The 17,692-nt window shown below is 39.1% G+C and overlaps 1 protein-coding gene across 9 annotated transcripts in view; it reads right to left on the bottom strand.

The window, feature by feature from the left end:
* Positions 1-17,692, bottom strand: part of Zc3h12b (zinc finger CCCH-type containing 12B) — a 290,287-nt gene that overhangs the window by 10,509 nt on the left and 262,086 nt on the right. For 8 of the 9 annotated variants that reach the window (XM_070040213.1, XM_070040210.1, XM_070040212.1 and 5 more), the window contains 3 exons: positions 9,541-9,630; positions 7,774-8,534; positions 255-394 (listed from right to left, as the gene is read on the bottom strand). In XM_070040213.1, the coding sequence (XP_069896314.1) occupies positions 255-394; positions 7,774-8,378 (745 nt within the window). In that variant the 5' untranslated portion in view covers positions 8,379-8,534; positions 9,541-9,630. Of the gene's footprint in view, positions 1-254; positions 395-7,773; positions 8,535-9,540; positions 9,631-9,740; positions 9,815-17,692 lie in introns of those variants that run through there. The other variant, XM_070040218.1, reaches the window with a different exon arrangement.

Genomic DNA, 17,692 nt, shown 5'->3' with positions numbered 1-17,692 from the left:
AATAGAAAAAACATTCTCTTTTAAACGATGTGCTTTATCTTTTGCTGAATTGAAGTTGTCTCTGACTACCATAAGCCAGATAACAATGATGGTTTTATACGGATCACTTTATCAAAAATATACTTAACAATAGCCATTTTAAGTATACTTAACTTAGAAAAATAATTATCTTAATTGGGACCATCAACCTCTCTCCAAACTATCTTGTTAGCTTTGTTTCCAGATGACAAGAAATGTCTTATTTGCAATAGTACCTGTAATTGGTGCATCAGGGCGAGATTGTTCCTTTCTCCAGGCAGGCACAAATACAGTGATATCTTTATGGCCTTTATCTAGGAACCAATCTACTGCAAGTTGTATTCCTCTGCAGGAGAATTCTTCTTTATTTCCATGGCTTTAGAAAGAAAGACAAAAAGGCAAAAGAATTAAGAATAACTAGCAAAAATAAACCCCATCCGGTCTTTTCTGCTTATGGGATTGACAGTAGACATTGTATTTCTCGGTAATCCCAAAGAAATATGTGTGTGCACACATGCACATGCACGTGCATGTGCACATGTGTGTATGTTCCTGGATATTGAACCAGGTATTAGGCAAGTTTGGTATCATTGAACCATACCCACAGCCCTAAGGAATGTATTTTTCTGTGTGTGCTGGTCCTGGGGCTTGAATACAAGGCCTTGGGTGCTGTCTCTGAGCTTATCTGCTCAAAACTGGCACTCTACCACAGCTCCACTTCTGGTATTTTGGAAGTATCCTGGAGATAAAAGTGTCAATGGACTTTCCTGTCTGGGTTGGCTTCATACCGTGATACCCAGATATCAGCCTCCTGAGTAGCTAGGGTTATAGGTGTGAGCCACCAAAACCTGGCTTAAGAATTTATGGGTAGCTGGGCGCTGGTAGCTCACGCCTATAATCCTAGCTACTCAGGAGGCTGAGACCTGACGATTGTGGTTTAAAACCAGCTTGAGCAGGAAAGTCTGTGAGACTCTTATCTCCAATTACCCACCAGAAAACTGGAAGTGGTGCTGTGGCTCAAGTGGTAGAGCTCTTGCCTTGATCTGAAGAGCTCAGGGACAGGGCCCAAGGCCGAGTTCAAGCCCACAACTGCCACACACACACAAAAGAATGTATAAGTCAAATTAATTTTTATTTAATTGTTACATATCATTTAATAATACATTTTTGTTTGTAATAATAAAATTATAACCTTTATTCAAGGCCACAGGTGGTTAATAACTTCCAATTTAGAGCAGTGATGGTAACTAGTTCCTATCACCACCTTATTTTTTAGAGATTCAGATATTTATAACAGATAAAAATGAAAAGGCTTATTAGAGGCTTAAAGTTTATATGAAAGCTTAGTTAGAGATGAGTCTTTTTTTAGGGGGGGTTGTTACTGGAGCTTGGACCTTATGCTCTCACTTGGCTTTTGTGAATCAAGTCTGTTGTTCTACCACATGGGTCACAGCTCCCCTATTGGCTTTTTGTTGGTTATTTGAAGGTAAGAGTCTCACAGACTTTACTGCCCAGGCTAGCTTTGAACTGTACTCCTCTGATCTCAGCCTACTGAGTAGCTAGGCTTACAGGCGTGAGCTATTGGCACCCATCTATTTCTATCATCTTCAAAACTCAAAGTGTGTAGGAGATTTGTCTAGTTTGGTTGTGATCTTTTAGCATGGTATCTGATGATATGACATATATACATAAATCACACTAAGTTATAGCTAATAAAGTAGCTTGGATGACATTGTTATACAAGTATAAAATGCTATAAAATGTTATAAAATGCTATTACACTCAGGTAGATGTTGGTCTTCAATGTGTTTGTAACTTTTGGTGGCAGCACTGGAGTTTGAACTCATTGTTTCTTGCTTGTTAGGCAAGCACAATGTCACTTGTGTCATGTTCCTAGCTGGACACTGCTTTTCAGACAACACTGACTGGAAGAAAAGAACTTCTTTGTTAGCAGGCTAATAAAAAAAAAGGGTGATGAGTTTTTCACATTAAATACTTTAATTAAATACTTTAAATACTCACAGGCACTACAGCACATATTACCTCCAATTATGCACATTGTTTCCTTTGGGCAAGTTCATATATAAGCTCAGGAACCTTATGAATATACACACTGCAAGAATTTCCATTGTCTTATTACTTTTGCAGCACATTATAAAAATTTATTTAATGCTTTTGTTAAGATTTCCAAGTTATATGGTAATCATGTTTAAAAGTCTCCAGTGAGTATGATAAAGCAATTATACTACTCTAGCGAAATTTTAAAATACTTAAACGAAGAAGCTATTTAACTGTCAATGTATTCCAAGAAAGACTGAGACAACTACCACTGACTGCTTCTAAAATGCAGAACAACAAGCAAGCCCATGGTACTTACAGGGTTATACTGAATGGACCCAGCATGAAATGGGTCAGTAGGAAAGATGTTTACTTGTGGTTTTCCCCTACTGCTACAATGATGGTAGATAGAATAACAAATTAGGAAAAGTACCAGAATTACCACTAAAAGGGAGAATTTGGGACCTGGTATGGGAACACATGCTTGTAATTCCAGCACTTAGAATACAGAGGTATGAGAATCATGAGGATTAATATTTTGAGGTCAGTTTGGACTACATGATGAGAGAAAAAACCCAAATCAACAAAAAAATGTGCTTTGGAGTCGAAGGAAGGGTACAAAATTCCATTCCACTTCACTCTGCAGTGCTATAAAGTATGATTTAATCCTAAGTATGATCTAAGTCCAAAAACAAATATAAAAATACTAGTTTTGGTTGGATACACCAACTTCACAGTTTGTTTTGAAAAAATGCTTTGTTTAAAGCTATTTGTCACCATTACAAATATGCTTGTATTGTATATGCTTATTACACAAAATGTGGAAAATACATAAAGTGTAAAGTAAAAACCCAAGACTCAACTGTTTTACCACCACCCCAAAACAAAATTTAATATGTTGATGTATTTATGTCCTGATATTACATCTATATTATATTGAGAATCAATTTTTTTAATGTTAAAAATGTAACATAGGGCTGGGAAATGTGGCTTAGGGTAGAGTGCTTGCCTAGCATGCATGAGAACCCTGGGTTTCATTCTTCAGTACCACATAAACAGAAAAAGCCAGAAGTGGTGCTGTAGCTCAAGTGCTAGCCTTGAGCAAAAAGAAGCTCAGGGACAGTGCCCAGGCCCTGAGTTCAAGCCTCAGGACTGGCAATTTTTTTTTAACGTATCCATAGGATTACAAAAAATTTAATAAAATTTTGCCATCGTAGCATTCCATGAAGTATACCATAAGATGCTCAGTAAGAACCAGAGGCATTTTTTAACATTCATCAAATCTGGAAGACCTGCACAAAGGTCAAGAATGTAAAGAAAAAGTATTTAAGGAATGAATATATACATATATATGGTTTTGTGCAGGTACTAGGGATTGAACTCATGACCTAAGTTGTGTCCCTTATCTTTTGTGCTTAAGGCTGGCCAACTCTACCACTTAAGCCATAGCTCCACTTCCGGCTTTTTGCTGGTTAATTGTAGATCAGACTCTCTTGGATTTGTCTGCCTGGGCAGGATTCAAACAGTGATGACAAATCCTCAGATCTCAGCCTCTAGAGTAACTAAGGATTACAAGCATGAGGTGCCAGCATCTAGGTAGGAATGAATATTTTAAGGGGATAACAGGTTTATGCTTCCAAGATGACCTACTTTTGCCATTTTTCCAATCAAAAAAGGCTTAAATACCTAGGAAAGACCTACAAATCATAAAGTACTCTAGTGACATTATAAATTACTTTTTTCTTTCCCTGTAAATTGGCTTAGATATCTACTGTGTGTGTTTGTTTGCACTTAGACTTGAACCTACGGCCTCGGTGCTCTCCATTTTACTTAAAGCTAGTATTCTACTATTTGAGATACACTTCTATTTCCAGCTTCTTGGTGGTTAGAGATTGTCTCTTGATTTTGAATTTCGACTCTCACATCTCAGCCTTCTGAGTAGCCATAATTACATGTGTGATAGAAACCTATCTTGAGCCAGGCTCCCAAAACAAATTCTTCATAGTAGGTGGGTCAGTGGTCTTATCTTCCACAAAAGTAGCTGAGAACTCAGTGGTATTTACATTTTCTAAGCCTTAAATCTTCTAAAATGGATTTTTCCTACCAAGGGAGACAGCTCCAGAATGAATGCACCTTTTAGGATCACAGCATGTATCTTACTATATTTGTAGTCTGTGAATCACAGGTACATCACTACTACAAGTGTTAAACAAATTCTGCAGTGGCAAACAAAGCACCATAATTTAAACACAGACTTATCCAACATGCTGAAGATCACCATATGTTAACATGAATTTTGTGTAACAAATACTAACCTCATAGTGACATTTTACAGAAAACAAGAAAAATTTATATGTGATGAATTAGAATTTCATATAGATTATAGCAATGCACTTTGACCATGGATATGTGATAGCAGAATATTGCAGCTCATTGGTTAACTGACTTGGATATTCAGATAAGAATAACAATACAACAATGAAAACAGTTATATGAATGTTTTTGTTTAATTTATGAGTTTTTTATATACTCTAGATATTATTCCTTTGCTGGATGAACATCTGGCAAAGATTTTCTCATAATCTGTAGCCTATCTGTTCTTTGGCTAGGAAAAAGGTATTGTTTTTTTTAAATGATACAATGCTGGTGGCCTACATCTGTAATCCTATCCACTCAGGAGGCTGAGATCTGAGGCTCACAGTTCAAAGCCAGCCAGGGCAGGAAAGTCCATGAGACTCTTTTGTCTTTTTTAAGATGATATGTTTTTTTTATTGTAAAAATACTGTACAGAGGGGTTACAATTACATGAGCAAGGTAATGAGTACATTTCTTATCAAGCATTGTTGCCTCCTCCTTTGTTTCCCCTTCCCTTCCCTGACTATCTCCCACTCCTCACCGCCCCCCACCCCCGCGCCTATGAGACTCTTATGTCCAGTAAACCACCAAAAAACTGGAAGTGGCACTGTAGCTCAAGTGGTAGAGTGCTAGCCTTGAGCTGAAGTGCTGAGGGACAGTGCCCAGGCTCAGAGTTCAAGCCCCACAACTGACAAAAAAAAAGATACAATCTCATCTGTCATAAGAGTAATCTCTTATATGAGGGACTCCTGGGAAGGTGGAAGGGGAAGGGAGAAGGAACACAGGATAAGAAAGAGTAACAGAGTGTGAGCCTAATAAAAGTGTGCTATATGAATGTGTGGATATATCATAAGGAAAACTTTTACTTTGTACACTTAATATACACTAAGCTCATGTGGTCCACTATGTACTATTTTAATTCATTTTGTGCCAGTACTGGGGCTTGAACTAAGGGCTTCCAGATTTCACTTAGATTTTTTGCTCAATGTTGGTGCCACAGCTCTACTTCTGACTTTTTGGTGCTTAACTAGAGATAAGAGTATCATGGACTTTGCTGCCCAAGCTGATTTTGAATTGCAATCCTCAGATCTCAGCCTCCTGAATAGCTAGGTTTCCAGTTGTGACCCATCAGTGTGCGCTTCAATATGTACTATTTAAAAATGCTCTTAAAATATTTGTAAAAATAAGATTGAGTGGTGATTTTCTATATATTTAAATCATATATGGTGCCTTAAATTTAGCAAAACAACTCATATAGGAGACAAAAACTCATTTTCCTATCAACATAATAATTTGGTACTGACATAGAGTAAATATATTGAAACCAATTGCTGGAGTAATTAATCTCTTCATTATTTCTTTTTTTGCCTTCCGCATTATTGTTTACAAAGCAGAAGAGAAAAGAAAATGTCTACTCTACAATGTTCTGTGTTATAATATAGTTTGGTGAGAGACTGAGTTAGTCAGATCCTGTTAGGAGGGCAGCAGATAGACTTTTCGCCCCTTGTACACAGAAATTATTCTCTATAATTTTATTGTTGCCTAGTATTTTCATTAGTGTTCATTCATTACACAAAGGGTGATTTTACCATTGAGTTATTGTTGACCCCAGTGCATCATTCTGATTTCTCTAATATTATGTGACGGTCATTTAAATTTCTCATGATTATGCTTCTAGATTTCTCATATTAAAGCAGGGAGGAAGATACTGGGTGCCAGTGGTTCATGCCTATAATCATAGCTACTGAGGAGACTGAGATCTGAGGATTGCAGTTTGCAGCCATTCTGGGCAGAAAAGTCCTTATGAGACTCTTATCTCCAATTAAGTACTAAAAAACTGGAAATGGTATTGTGGCTCAAAGTGGTAGAGCTCTAGCTTTGAGCAAAAGAATTCAAGGACAGCGCCTAGGCTCTGAGTTCAAACCCCATGACCAACAACAACAAAATAAACCAGGGAGGATGTCTTGTGTGCTTTACACACCTTGGGAAGATGTTGTCATGATTTCAAAGGTTTTTTGTTTTTGTTTTTTGTTTTTGGGTCTGGTCGTGGGGCCTGAACTCTGGGCCTGGGCGCTGTCCCTCAGCTCTTCAGCTCAAGGCTAGTGCTCTACTACTTGAGCCACAGTGCCACTTCCGGCTTTTTTTTCTTTTTACTTATGTTGTGCTGAGGAATCGAACCCAGGGCCTCATGCATGCAAGACAAGCACTCTACCACTGAGCCACCTTCCCAGCCAGATTTCAAAGGTTTGAAAAGCAAAATCTGTAAATGTATTCTCTGCTGTAAGAAAGATTCCAAAGGAGAAGAAGTACCTCTCCTTTACTTTTTCTTCACCTCTTTCTTCTTTTTTTTTGGGGGGGGTGGTCCGGTCGTGGGGCCTGAACTCTGGGCTTGGGCACTGTCCCTCAGCTCTTCAGCTCAAGGCTAGCACTCAACCACTTGAGCCACAGCGCCACTTCCGGCTTTTTTCTTTTTGCTTATGTTGTGCTGAGGAATCGAACCCAGGGCCTCATGCATGCAAGGCAAGTGCTCTACCACTGAGCCACCTTCCCAGCCCCCACCTCTTTCTTCTTTGATGTTGGGGATACACTGTAGGTCCTTTGGCATGCCAGGCATATACTCTCCCACTGCCAAATATTTTTAGTAACATTGATAGTCATACAATATTTCATGATGTATCAAGATTATCAGAGTCAGATTCAGAGAGTAATGTCAACAATATCACAACGAGCCCTAAAGACAGACAAAAGGATCCCAACTTGGGAAATAGTGATTGGTAGCTGTGGAAAGTTTCTAAGTTAAGCTTCCAAGTAACATGGTGAGAGGATTTTCAGGATGGTTAATCTAGTAGGGATGGGACAGTGGACTCCAACATCTAAATGACCATGTTTGCTCTGAAATGGTACTGATGCTTCTCAGCTGTCCCAATACACCTGAAGACCTACAAATAACAATTTCAAAGGAGAAAGAAAAGGCAAGAGGAGGATTACTGTAGACTCTCTCCACCAATTGGTATGTAAGACTCAGACAACAACTAAGGACTTCTTATAGGGCTTTGCAAAGAAAAACAATGTCTATGAATTCAAATCAGTTTTTTTTTTTGTCTGTCATGGGGCCTGAACTCTGGGCCTGGGCGTTGTCCCTCACCTATTCAGCTCAAGGCTAGTGCTCTACCACTTGAGCCACAGCACCATTTTTGTTTTTGTTTTTGTTTTTGCTTATATGGTACTGAGGAATCAAACCTAGGGCCTTGGGCACGTAAGGCAAGCACTCTACCACTGAGCCACCTTCCCAGCCCCTAGTTCTTTTTTTTTTAAAGAAGAGAAAATATATTCTAGACTTACCTCATTGCCACATTACTTCCATCAATGACAATCGGTCTCAAATTGTCACTGTTGTCTATTTCATCTTCAAGAGACAATTCAGGGCTTGCAATTTCTCTGGAGCTGGGCCCATGGGGCACTAATAGACTTAAATTGACCTGCCCTTCTGAGTCCCCTTTGTTTCCAAGTCTGACAAGCTCTGCTAATACATCATTAATAAGTGATTCAGGGCCCAGCTTATTCAGCACAGATTGGATCTGTTCTTCAGCATAGCCCAGCTTAAGAGCAAAATCCATCTTGGCTTGGTATTCCTTCTCCAAGTCGAGTTTACCATCATGTAAAATACTGCTCTGGGAGAAGCTAGGACGATCCAGGCAGGGTGATCGGCAGAGCTGGCGGTGGGGTTTGGAGTGTATCTCCTTTTTCTTCAACTGACTATCAACAGGATGGCAGCTGTTGTTGCTGTGGCTTTTAAGGCTCATCTGTTCAGGGTCACTCTCAGAACTCATCCACTCTTCAGAATCAACATTGCCTTGCTCTGTGTTGTCTTCTTTAGGCTGCTGTTTTTCTTCCTTGGAGGCATTCTTCTCCATTTTTGGTGTCTCCACTGCAGCTGTGGCCGTCATCCCGTTCAGTGGTTAGACTGAAGACTAATCAGCTTTGTTTCTTTCTAGCTGGCTTGGAATCTATGTAGAGTGGCATTCCTCTTTAGTAAAATGTCATGGTAGCAATGGCGCAAGAGTCTACGTGTTTGGTTTGGTGTATTCAGATATTACCAGTTTCTACAAAGAAACACATAAGTCATAATCATCCTCAGTAAATCTTGGGGAAAAATTTAGAATACAGAGTTTCTTCCAAAGCAACTACAGGTTCTCTAGCATTTGGTTTTTTTCTGCTTACAAGGATCACACTTACTTTACACTAGAAATATAGTCTTTAATTCTAATTGTCAGTGAGGGCAGTAAGGTGGCAATCTTCTCCACTTCCCTCTGAATCACTACTAGTTACTATTTACTATTATGACTAGAAACTCTACTTCAAGATGCAAGAGTGTATGTGTGTGTGTACATGCATTATTTTTCTTTTCTGGTAGGGAAGTATTTCTCAGTTCTTTACTAGATCTTTCATTTTTCGTGTGTGTGTGTGTGTGTGTGTGTGTGTGTGTGTGTGTGTGTGTGTGTGTGCGTATGTGTGTGTGTGTGTGTGTGTGTGTGAAAGCACATACGTGTATGCATGCGTGCAGGTATTGGGGCTTGAACTCAGGGCCTGTGCACTCTTGCTTGGCTTTTTCATTCAAGGCTGGTGGTCTACCACTTGAGCCACAGCTCCACTTCTGTTTTGTGTGTGTGTGTGTGTGTGTGTGTGTGTGTGTGTGTGTGTGTGTGTGTGTGTGTGTGTGTGTGTGTGTGTGTGTGTGTGTTTAATTGGAGATAAAAGTCTCAGGGACTTTTCTGCCTGAAATGAATTTGAACCTCAATTCTTAGATTTCAACTTCCCAAGTAACTAGAATTACAAGTGTGTGCCACCAGTGGCTAGGCAGATCCTTTTTGTTAATGTTGAAATCCACTCCTGACAAGCATGTTCTGTCTAGCATTACTCTGAAAAATAACAGAGACACCTGCATACTAGGCAGACTAGACAACCATTAAAATTGCTTTTAAACAATCCAACTAGGATATAAGGATAAAAACATGAAGGAATGCTCTGAGTATATCAGTATTCTCTGTATTTTATTTACTATAATTAGTAAACAAAGGGAGCAAATCAGCCGGGCATGGTGGTACATACCTTTAGTCCCATCTATTCAGGAATTTGACACAGGAGGATCTTTTGGACCTTGAGGGAGATACCCTTTCCCCTGGATAGTAGATCTTGTATCTTAAAAAGTGAAAGAAAGGAGAAAATTAATTTTCTTCAAGAATAGTTTTGAAAGGATGTTAGTTATAGAAAGGAATTAGGAACAATTTATTTCTAAATTTCACTCTCACCAACATCCTCTATCTTGACAGGTTTTGAGTATAACTTGTTTTCTTCTCTTTGAGGCTGAGTTTTCTCATGTATGAAATGAGGACATTGAGAACTACCTCACAGGCTAACTGTAAGAATTACATAAAATGAGTAAGGGAAAGTGCTTAGAAAAGTGAACAGAACATTGTAGATTCTGAACATACATAAAGGAGGTAGCACAGTTACTTTTTAGAAAGATTGACAGCAAGGCAAGTCTGTAGACCTCTAAACTCTGCTTATTAATATAAACCCACATAACAATGGCTTGGGCTGGGGTGGAAATGGTGGGGTGCCTTCTTAGCATACAGGAGGCCCTGAGTTCAATCCTTAGTGCCTCAAACAAAAAAAAGCAGGGTACATATATAACTAGTATATAGGGGATTTCTAGTTACAACTCAATCCCATTTATATAAAAAAGAAAACCCCCAAAAAGTTTTAACCATGTTATGGATGACTATATGCTTATTTTAGGGGTCACATTTGGAAATATTCTTACAGAAGTGACACTTCAGAACTGGAAATCAAGAAGCATGCAATGACTTTTCTAGTGATTACCACTTTTGAATTAAAACAAAACAAAAAAATTCCCACTCCTCCTTCAATAGCCAGGTCTGACAGTGAATAGCTGTAATTCCAGCACTCAGAAGGCTGAGGCAGACTAGCCTGGGCTACTTACAGAGTGAGATTCTATCTCAATATTTTTTTCATGTTGGATGCCTATAGTTCAAGCCTGCAATTCTAGGCATTCAGGAGACTGAGATCTGAGGATCAAGGTTTAAAGTCAACATAGGCATAAAAGTCTTTGGGATGCAAACTCCTATCTTCAACTAATTATCTCCAATTAAATGGTAAAGTGCTTGCCTAGCTGAAAGTGGAGCTGTGGCTCAAGTGGTAGAGCATGGGCCTTGAGCAAAAAAGCCAAGAGATAAGTGCCCAGGCCCTGAGTTCAAGTCCCTGGAACACCTCCCCCCCCCCAAAAAAAAGAGATTGGGACATAATTCAAGAAGGATATAGAATTTGGAGTTGTTTTGACTAGTAAATTAATATTTACTTAGTTCCAACTATGTGCTAGGCAATCCCTTAGTGAATGAGAATATAAAAACAAAGATCTTAGTTGCAAAGAGCTTATTTATATTGCTGGTGGTAGGAAATGGAGACAGATAATAATTAGTGGCTACATTTTTTAAAATCTTTTTTTTTTAATCTTTTTTTTTTTTTTCTGGTCGATTGTGGGGCTTGAACTCTGGGCCTGGGCGCTGTCCCTCAGCTCTTCAGCTCAAGGCAAGAGCTCTACCATTTGAGCCACAGCACTACTTCCTAGTGGCTACATTATTATAAAGGGTGGCTACAGGGAACTATGAGTTGAACCTTAAAATATCAACAATTTCCTGGATATAATACATTTTAAAAATTATACTGCCAGGTAATGGTGGCTCACACCTGTAATCTAGCTATTCAGGAGTCTGAAATCTGAGGATCACAGATCAAAGCCAATTGAGGCAGGAATATCTGTGAAACTCATCTCAAATTAGCCAGCAAAAAGCCAAATTGAAGGTATGGGACAAATAGTAGAGTATCAACTTTAAACAAAAAAGAAACAGAATCATGACAAAATATCCAGATGTTGTTGGTAGAGCTGCTATAATGTGCTTGAGGATATAAATAAGAACGATGTCATAGCATGCAATTCTATCATATTGAGACCAGAGGGTCTCAAGTTCAAGGTCAGCTTTGACTATAGTGAGACCTTATATTAAAAATTATGATTAAGTAAATAATTGTAAAAATGGTATCCGAATCTATAAAAAGCAGAAAAATCTAAACAGGCAAAACACTTCCAAAAGGGAAATAACCTCAGGGACTTTCCACCAAACAAAAAAGATAAGTCTTTAACCTTTCTCTCTCTCCTTCATTCCTTTTGTTTTAAAACACAATGCATTTTAGACTGCAGTTATACACAATAATTTCCTAAAATCCATCTTTAAGTTCTATGATATGTCTCATTTCTTCTTTTCCAAACTCTCAAAAAATAGCCTATAAGGAAACAAATATCTGTCCACTTATACTGAGCCAAAACAGTTAGAAATTCTCCCCAAAGCCCCAAAACTAGATAGGCTAGAGCTTCCCAGCATCAAGAACAGATTTTTTTTTCCATAAAAGTGAACTCAAAGAAAATATGCATAGAGCCTGGTACTATTGACTTATGCCTGCAATCCTATCGTTCAGGAGCCTGAGATCTGAGGATGGGAGCAAGTCTGGCAGGAAAGTTCTTAAGATTCTTATTTATTATTAACCTGGAAGTAGAGCGGTGGCTCAAATGGTAGAGTACTATCCTTGAGCAAAGAAGCTCAGGGACAGCACCCAGGCACAAAAATACACATTAAAAATCATCTGTTTGGAATTTGGGGATGCTTCAGGTAAATTGGAGGTTATTATAGTTCAGTCATTATTAGAATACTGTTTTTTTTTTCTGAATTTTCCTTTCTGAACTAGACTACTATTTTCAGAAGTAGCTTTAAAGAGAATGAATACAAATCGGCACGGTATCAAACCAACACATTTTACTTTAGAATAGCAAAGAAAATAAGTGCTATTATGCAAGTTTGGTAACAGGAAATAACATTTACATTTGGCTTGAATCTTAAAGTTGTTAAAGTGCTTTTATACATGGCTCTCAATCAATGGGGCCAAATCATTACTGCCACAACTCAAAATTCAGGTTTGAGCTATTATGACTTACATATCTCACCTCCAATTCACCGAGGCAAGCACATCAGCTCATAAAATGAGTCATATCTCAGGGAGAAATAGAAAATGAAGGCTTTCTCACATGCTTGGGAGGTAAAGAGGCTTTCAAATGTTACTGATTCCCAAAACAAGAAAGGTTCACATAAAGGAACTCCGAAAATTCAAAGTTCAATTTGTGTGTGTGTGCAAGAGAGAGAGAGAGAGAGAGAGAGAGAGAGAGAGAGAGAGAGAGAGAGAGAGAGAGACAGAGACAGAGACAGAGACAGAGACAGAGACAGAGACAGAGACAGAGACAGACAAAGAGACAGAGAGAGACAGAGACAGAGACAGAGAGACAGAGAAAGAGACAGAGAGAGAGTGTTCTGAGGCTGGAACTCAGGGCCTCCTGATCCCCTTTAGCTTTTTCTCTTTTTTTTTTATTGTGAAAATATCATACAGAGGGGTTACAATTACATGGGCAAGATAGTGAGTACATTTCTTTCTTTCTTTTTTTTTTGGTCCAGTCGTGGGGCCTGAACTCGGGGCCTGAGCGCTGTCCCTCAGCTCTTCAGCTCAAGGCTAGTGCTCTACCACTTGAGCCACAGCACCACTTCTGGCTTTTTTCTTTTTGCTTATGTGGTGCTGAGGAATCGAACCCAAGGCCTCAGGCATGCAAGGCAAGCGCTCTACCACTGAGCCACATTCTCAGCCCCCAGTGAGTACATTTCTTATCAAGCTCCTTTAGCTTTTTCCTCAAGGTTAGCACTCTATCACTTAAGACATAATGCCACTTCTAGATTTTTTTGCTGGTTAATTGGAGATAAGAGTCTTATGGACTTAGCTGCTTGGCCTGGCTTTGAACCACCATCCTCAGATCTTAGTTTCTCAAGTAGCTAGGCATGAGCCACTGATGCTTGGAAACAGTCTTTTATTACACATTCATTCTCTTACAACTTCAAACAAAATTACTGATGATTTGTTTTCAAGACCCATTTTTGGCCCTGTGTCCTCTTTTCCTGCTACTTTCCACCATTACTTATTTAGGAAGGACCTATATCCACAGGACATCTGTAACACTTTGTACCACATCCAGTTGTCCGTTGTCCATACAACTCAGGGTGTTACTATGCTAGCCACATTCCTTTTCCTTACTCTATATACATCCTATAATACTGCTTGTACAATTGCATTTTCAATTGGTTGAGAAAGGTGAAACATGAATTACAAATGTAATTGTTATTATAAGGGTGATATACAGAATGGTTACAGCTACATAAGTCAGGAATGAGTACATTCTTTTTTGACAATTTTACCCCTTCCCTTGCTTGCTCCCATCTGTACCTACAAGTAGTGTAGTTCATTTTCAACATAGTGAGTACCACTGCTGCATTTATTTGCTCTTTGTCTCTTCATTTCTGTGCGCTCCCCTTACCTGCCCAAAGACATACAAATGAACAAGCAAGACAAAAAGAAAACAAAAGAAAAACAGCAACAAAAAACTCCTTGTTTCTGGGGCTGAGAAGGTGGCTCAGTGGCAGAGCGCTTGCCTTGCATGCATGAGGCCCTGGGTTCGATTTCTCAGCACCACATAAGCAAAAAGAAAAAAAAGCCGGAAGTGGCACTGTGGCTCAAGTGGTAGAGCACTAGCCTTGAGCTGAAGAGCTGAGGGACAGCGCCCAGGCCCAGAGTTCAGGCCCCATGACCAGACCCAAGGAAAAAAAAAAAGCTTCTTGTTTCCATTTCCTGGAGTTCATTTCAATAATTATTATTTTATATGATCAGATGCCTATAGACACTGCGCCTTTGTGTTTGTCTCCTAAGAACATCCTCATTTGGTCCCACTTGGTGTAAATTCTTAGAGTCCTGTTTACTTTATCATGTCCAAGTGTAGAAACATGAATTTTTAAAATATAACTTTACTGTTATCATTAAGGTGTTGTACAAAGGGTCTTTCATTTCATAGGTCAGGTAATGAGTACATTTCTTTTATGGCCAGTACCACACCTTCCTTCTCTTTCTGTCAGTTTCCCCTTCCTTTCCCTGCCCACACAATGCTCCTCTGTGTGTGTGTGTGTGTGTGTGTGTGTGTGTGTGTGTGTGTGTGTACTGGGACTTGAACTCATGATCTTGAGCTCTCATTTGGCTTCTTCAATTACAGTTGGTGATTTACTACTTGAGCCTGCCTCCAACCAAGCATTTTGCTGACTCATTGGGAATAGAGTCTTGCAAATTTTTCTGACTGGTCTGGCTTTGAACTGAAACCTTTAGATCTAAGCCTCCTGAGTATCTAGAATTATGGGCATGAACCATCTGTACTGGGCATCATAGTCCTTTCAAAGATGTGATGGAGGGATTTGGCTTGTGGCTTGTGAATTTCCTTATCTTTCGACAGCACAATATCAGTAATCACATATTTAATTTAGGGCCCAAACTAACTCCAGGATGAGCCCATCCTAACTAATTTTATCAGAAATGAAGCTGTTTTTAAATTAAACAACATTCTGAGCTACTGAAATGAGGACTTGAATAAATGGAATTTGGAGGGGGAGGCATACAATTCAACCCATAATAAATGACTACTGTGAAACCTTTTTATGTTACATTCATTATCTGCTTGTCTCACAGGAAGTGAGACATTTCCTTCTGCTTTTTTTCTGGTATTTAGGCCATACTTTCCTATTCCTTTGTATGCCTCTAGCTTGTGTGGTAAACTAGAGATTTTTGATGGTATATAGTAGCAAATCTGGATACTGATGAGCTTTTCTCGTTTGATTTGTTTACTGAATGTCTGGGTTATCTTTTATTCCCAAATGAAGAACATTGCTTTTCTAAGATGAATTGGTTTTAGATGTGTCCATAGTCACTCTGGGATGACAACAGATAATATCTTCTCTTTTTCCTTGGTCAGTTTTAGTTGCTTGACTTTACTAACTACTGGAAGATTATTTTGTTGTTCTCAACAATAACTCAGGGGCACTTTTTGTTCTACAAATGAATCTTATCAAACTGTAATCTTATTTTTTTAAACAATGATTTCTGGGATCAATGTTCGATATTTGTTCCTACTCAGCAACACTCCTTTAAGTTGCTTTATTATTACTTGCTCCTCTGTGGACTAGCTAGCCGACAGTATAAAAATCATTAGATACACAATTGCCAGGGTATGAGCACTGTCTCTGAATTTTTCTACTCAAGGCTAGCACTCTACCATTTGAGCCACATCCCCATCTCTGGGATTTTTTTGCTGGCAAATTGGAAATAACATAATTCTCACAGACATTTCTGACTGTGTTGGTTTCAAACTGTGAGCCTTAGATCTATGAGCCTTAGATCTCAGCCTCCTGAGTAGCTAAGGTTACAGGTATGAACCACCATCTCCCAGCTGCAGTTTCCTCTTGAAAAGATGAAATACCAAGATGGTCGTACAGAAGGAAAAAAATGACTTCATCCATGGGAAAAAGACTTGGATTATCTGTCAATAACCTTAAGGGAGGAGACAAATTCTTTTTTGGGGGGGCTCCGGTTGTGGGGCCTGAACTCTGGGCCTGGGCGCTGTCCTTCAGTTCTTCAGCTCAAGGCTGACGCTCTACCACTTGAGCCACAGCACCATTTCTGGCTTTTTTCTTTTTGCTTATGTGGTGCTGAGGAATCAAACCCAGGGCCTCAGGCATGCAAGGCAAGTGCTCTACCACTTAGCCACCTTCCCAGCCCGGGAGGAGACAAATTCTGACAGTAGAACTTACACAAGAAATAATATATATTAGTCATCTTAGCTCCAGAGAGAATGGCATAATCTGTCAGAGAATTTCTTTCTTGGTAGGAATCTGTTAGAGAATTACCTTCCTGGGAGGAAAGTTTGCTAACCTGAAGGTATTTTTAAAAACCAGAAGGACAAGAAAAAAGGCCTCTCTAAACAGTCAAAAAGGTGACAATGAGTCCAGGAAGCAAAGTTCATATCTACCAAACTACTCTGGAAATAGTTGACTTTGGAGAAAAAGAACATATTTTTCATAAATCAAGACATACTGTTTTTAATCATAGGAAAAAAAATTTACATGCTGGCTATGGAATCACACACCTGTAATCCTAGCACTCAGGAGGCAGAGACAAGAAGATTGCCAAGTTTCAGGCCAGCCTGGACTATGTAGCAAAACCTTGTGTTAAAAAAATCTAGGCTTAAAAATTCCACTCAAAAACAAAGTGAAATGAAAACATGAAGCATTTACTAGTAATTTGCTACTTAAAATGTGATTGGTAGTATAAAGTATCACATGTGAACCACTGAAATGCTGCACTCTAGATCTATTGAATTAGAATATGTATTTTAACACAAACTCCTTGGTAGATTTGAGAAGCACTACTGCTAGGCATGGAAAATGTTCTTCCAAGTATGCCTTTTGATTGCTTTCATCAAAATAAATTGGGATATTGGTTTAAAAAATTAAGGCTTTTGGGTCTGGGAAGGTGGCTCAGTGGTAGAGTGCTTGCCTTGCATGCATGAGACTTTGGGTTCGATTCCTCAGCACCACACGAGCAGAAAAAGCTGGAAGTGGCACTGTGGCTCAAGTGGTAGAGCGCTAGCTTTGAGCTGAAGAGCTGAGGGTCAGTGCTCAGGCCCAGAGTTCAGACCCCACGACCAACAACAACAACAACAAAAGATTAAGGCTCTTCTATCCCATCCCAGCTCTATTAAATCACATCATTCAATGTGAGATGAGGGAGTCTAATAGGTAGTCTCAAACTTGAATAGACGTCAATAGTACTTGGAGGGCCTGTTCGAAAAGATTGCTGAGCTGAGTCCAATCATTGTGACCCCAAAGACTGCACAAGATGGTTAAGATGTGCTGAAGTGTTGTCTTGTGATGGTATATCTATTCTACATGTTCCCTTTCTCTGCCATGTTTCATTTCTAATAATTTTTTTCTATCTCCTTTAAAAAAAAGTTTGCTAGCTGTGTACCAGTGGGTGACTCATGCATTCAATACTAGCAACTAAGGAGGGTGAGATCTGAGAACTGTGGTTTGAAGCCAGGGCAGGCAGAAAAGTCCAAAAGACTCCATTCCAAAATAACTGGTATAAGTCATACTGGAACTATGGCTCAAGTAGTATTGTGCCCAACTAACAAGCAAGCTGAACAAACGTGAAGCTCTGAATTTTACATATATATATATATATATATATATATATTTAAATACAAAGTTCATTT

The sequence above is a fragment of the Dipodomys merriami genome, unplaced genomic scaffold, assembly GCF_024711535.1.
Source record: "Dipodomys merriami isolate MVZ:Mamm:240054 unplaced genomic scaffold, mDipMer1.0.p SCAF_3, whole genome shotgun sequence".
Classification (NCBI taxonomy): Eukaryota; Metazoa; Chordata; class Mammalia; order Rodentia; family Heteromyidae; genus Dipodomys; species Dipodomys merriami.
The sequence above is the reverse complement of the archived record's forward strand: the minus strand, read 5'-3'. Positions and strand labels throughout refer to the sequence as shown.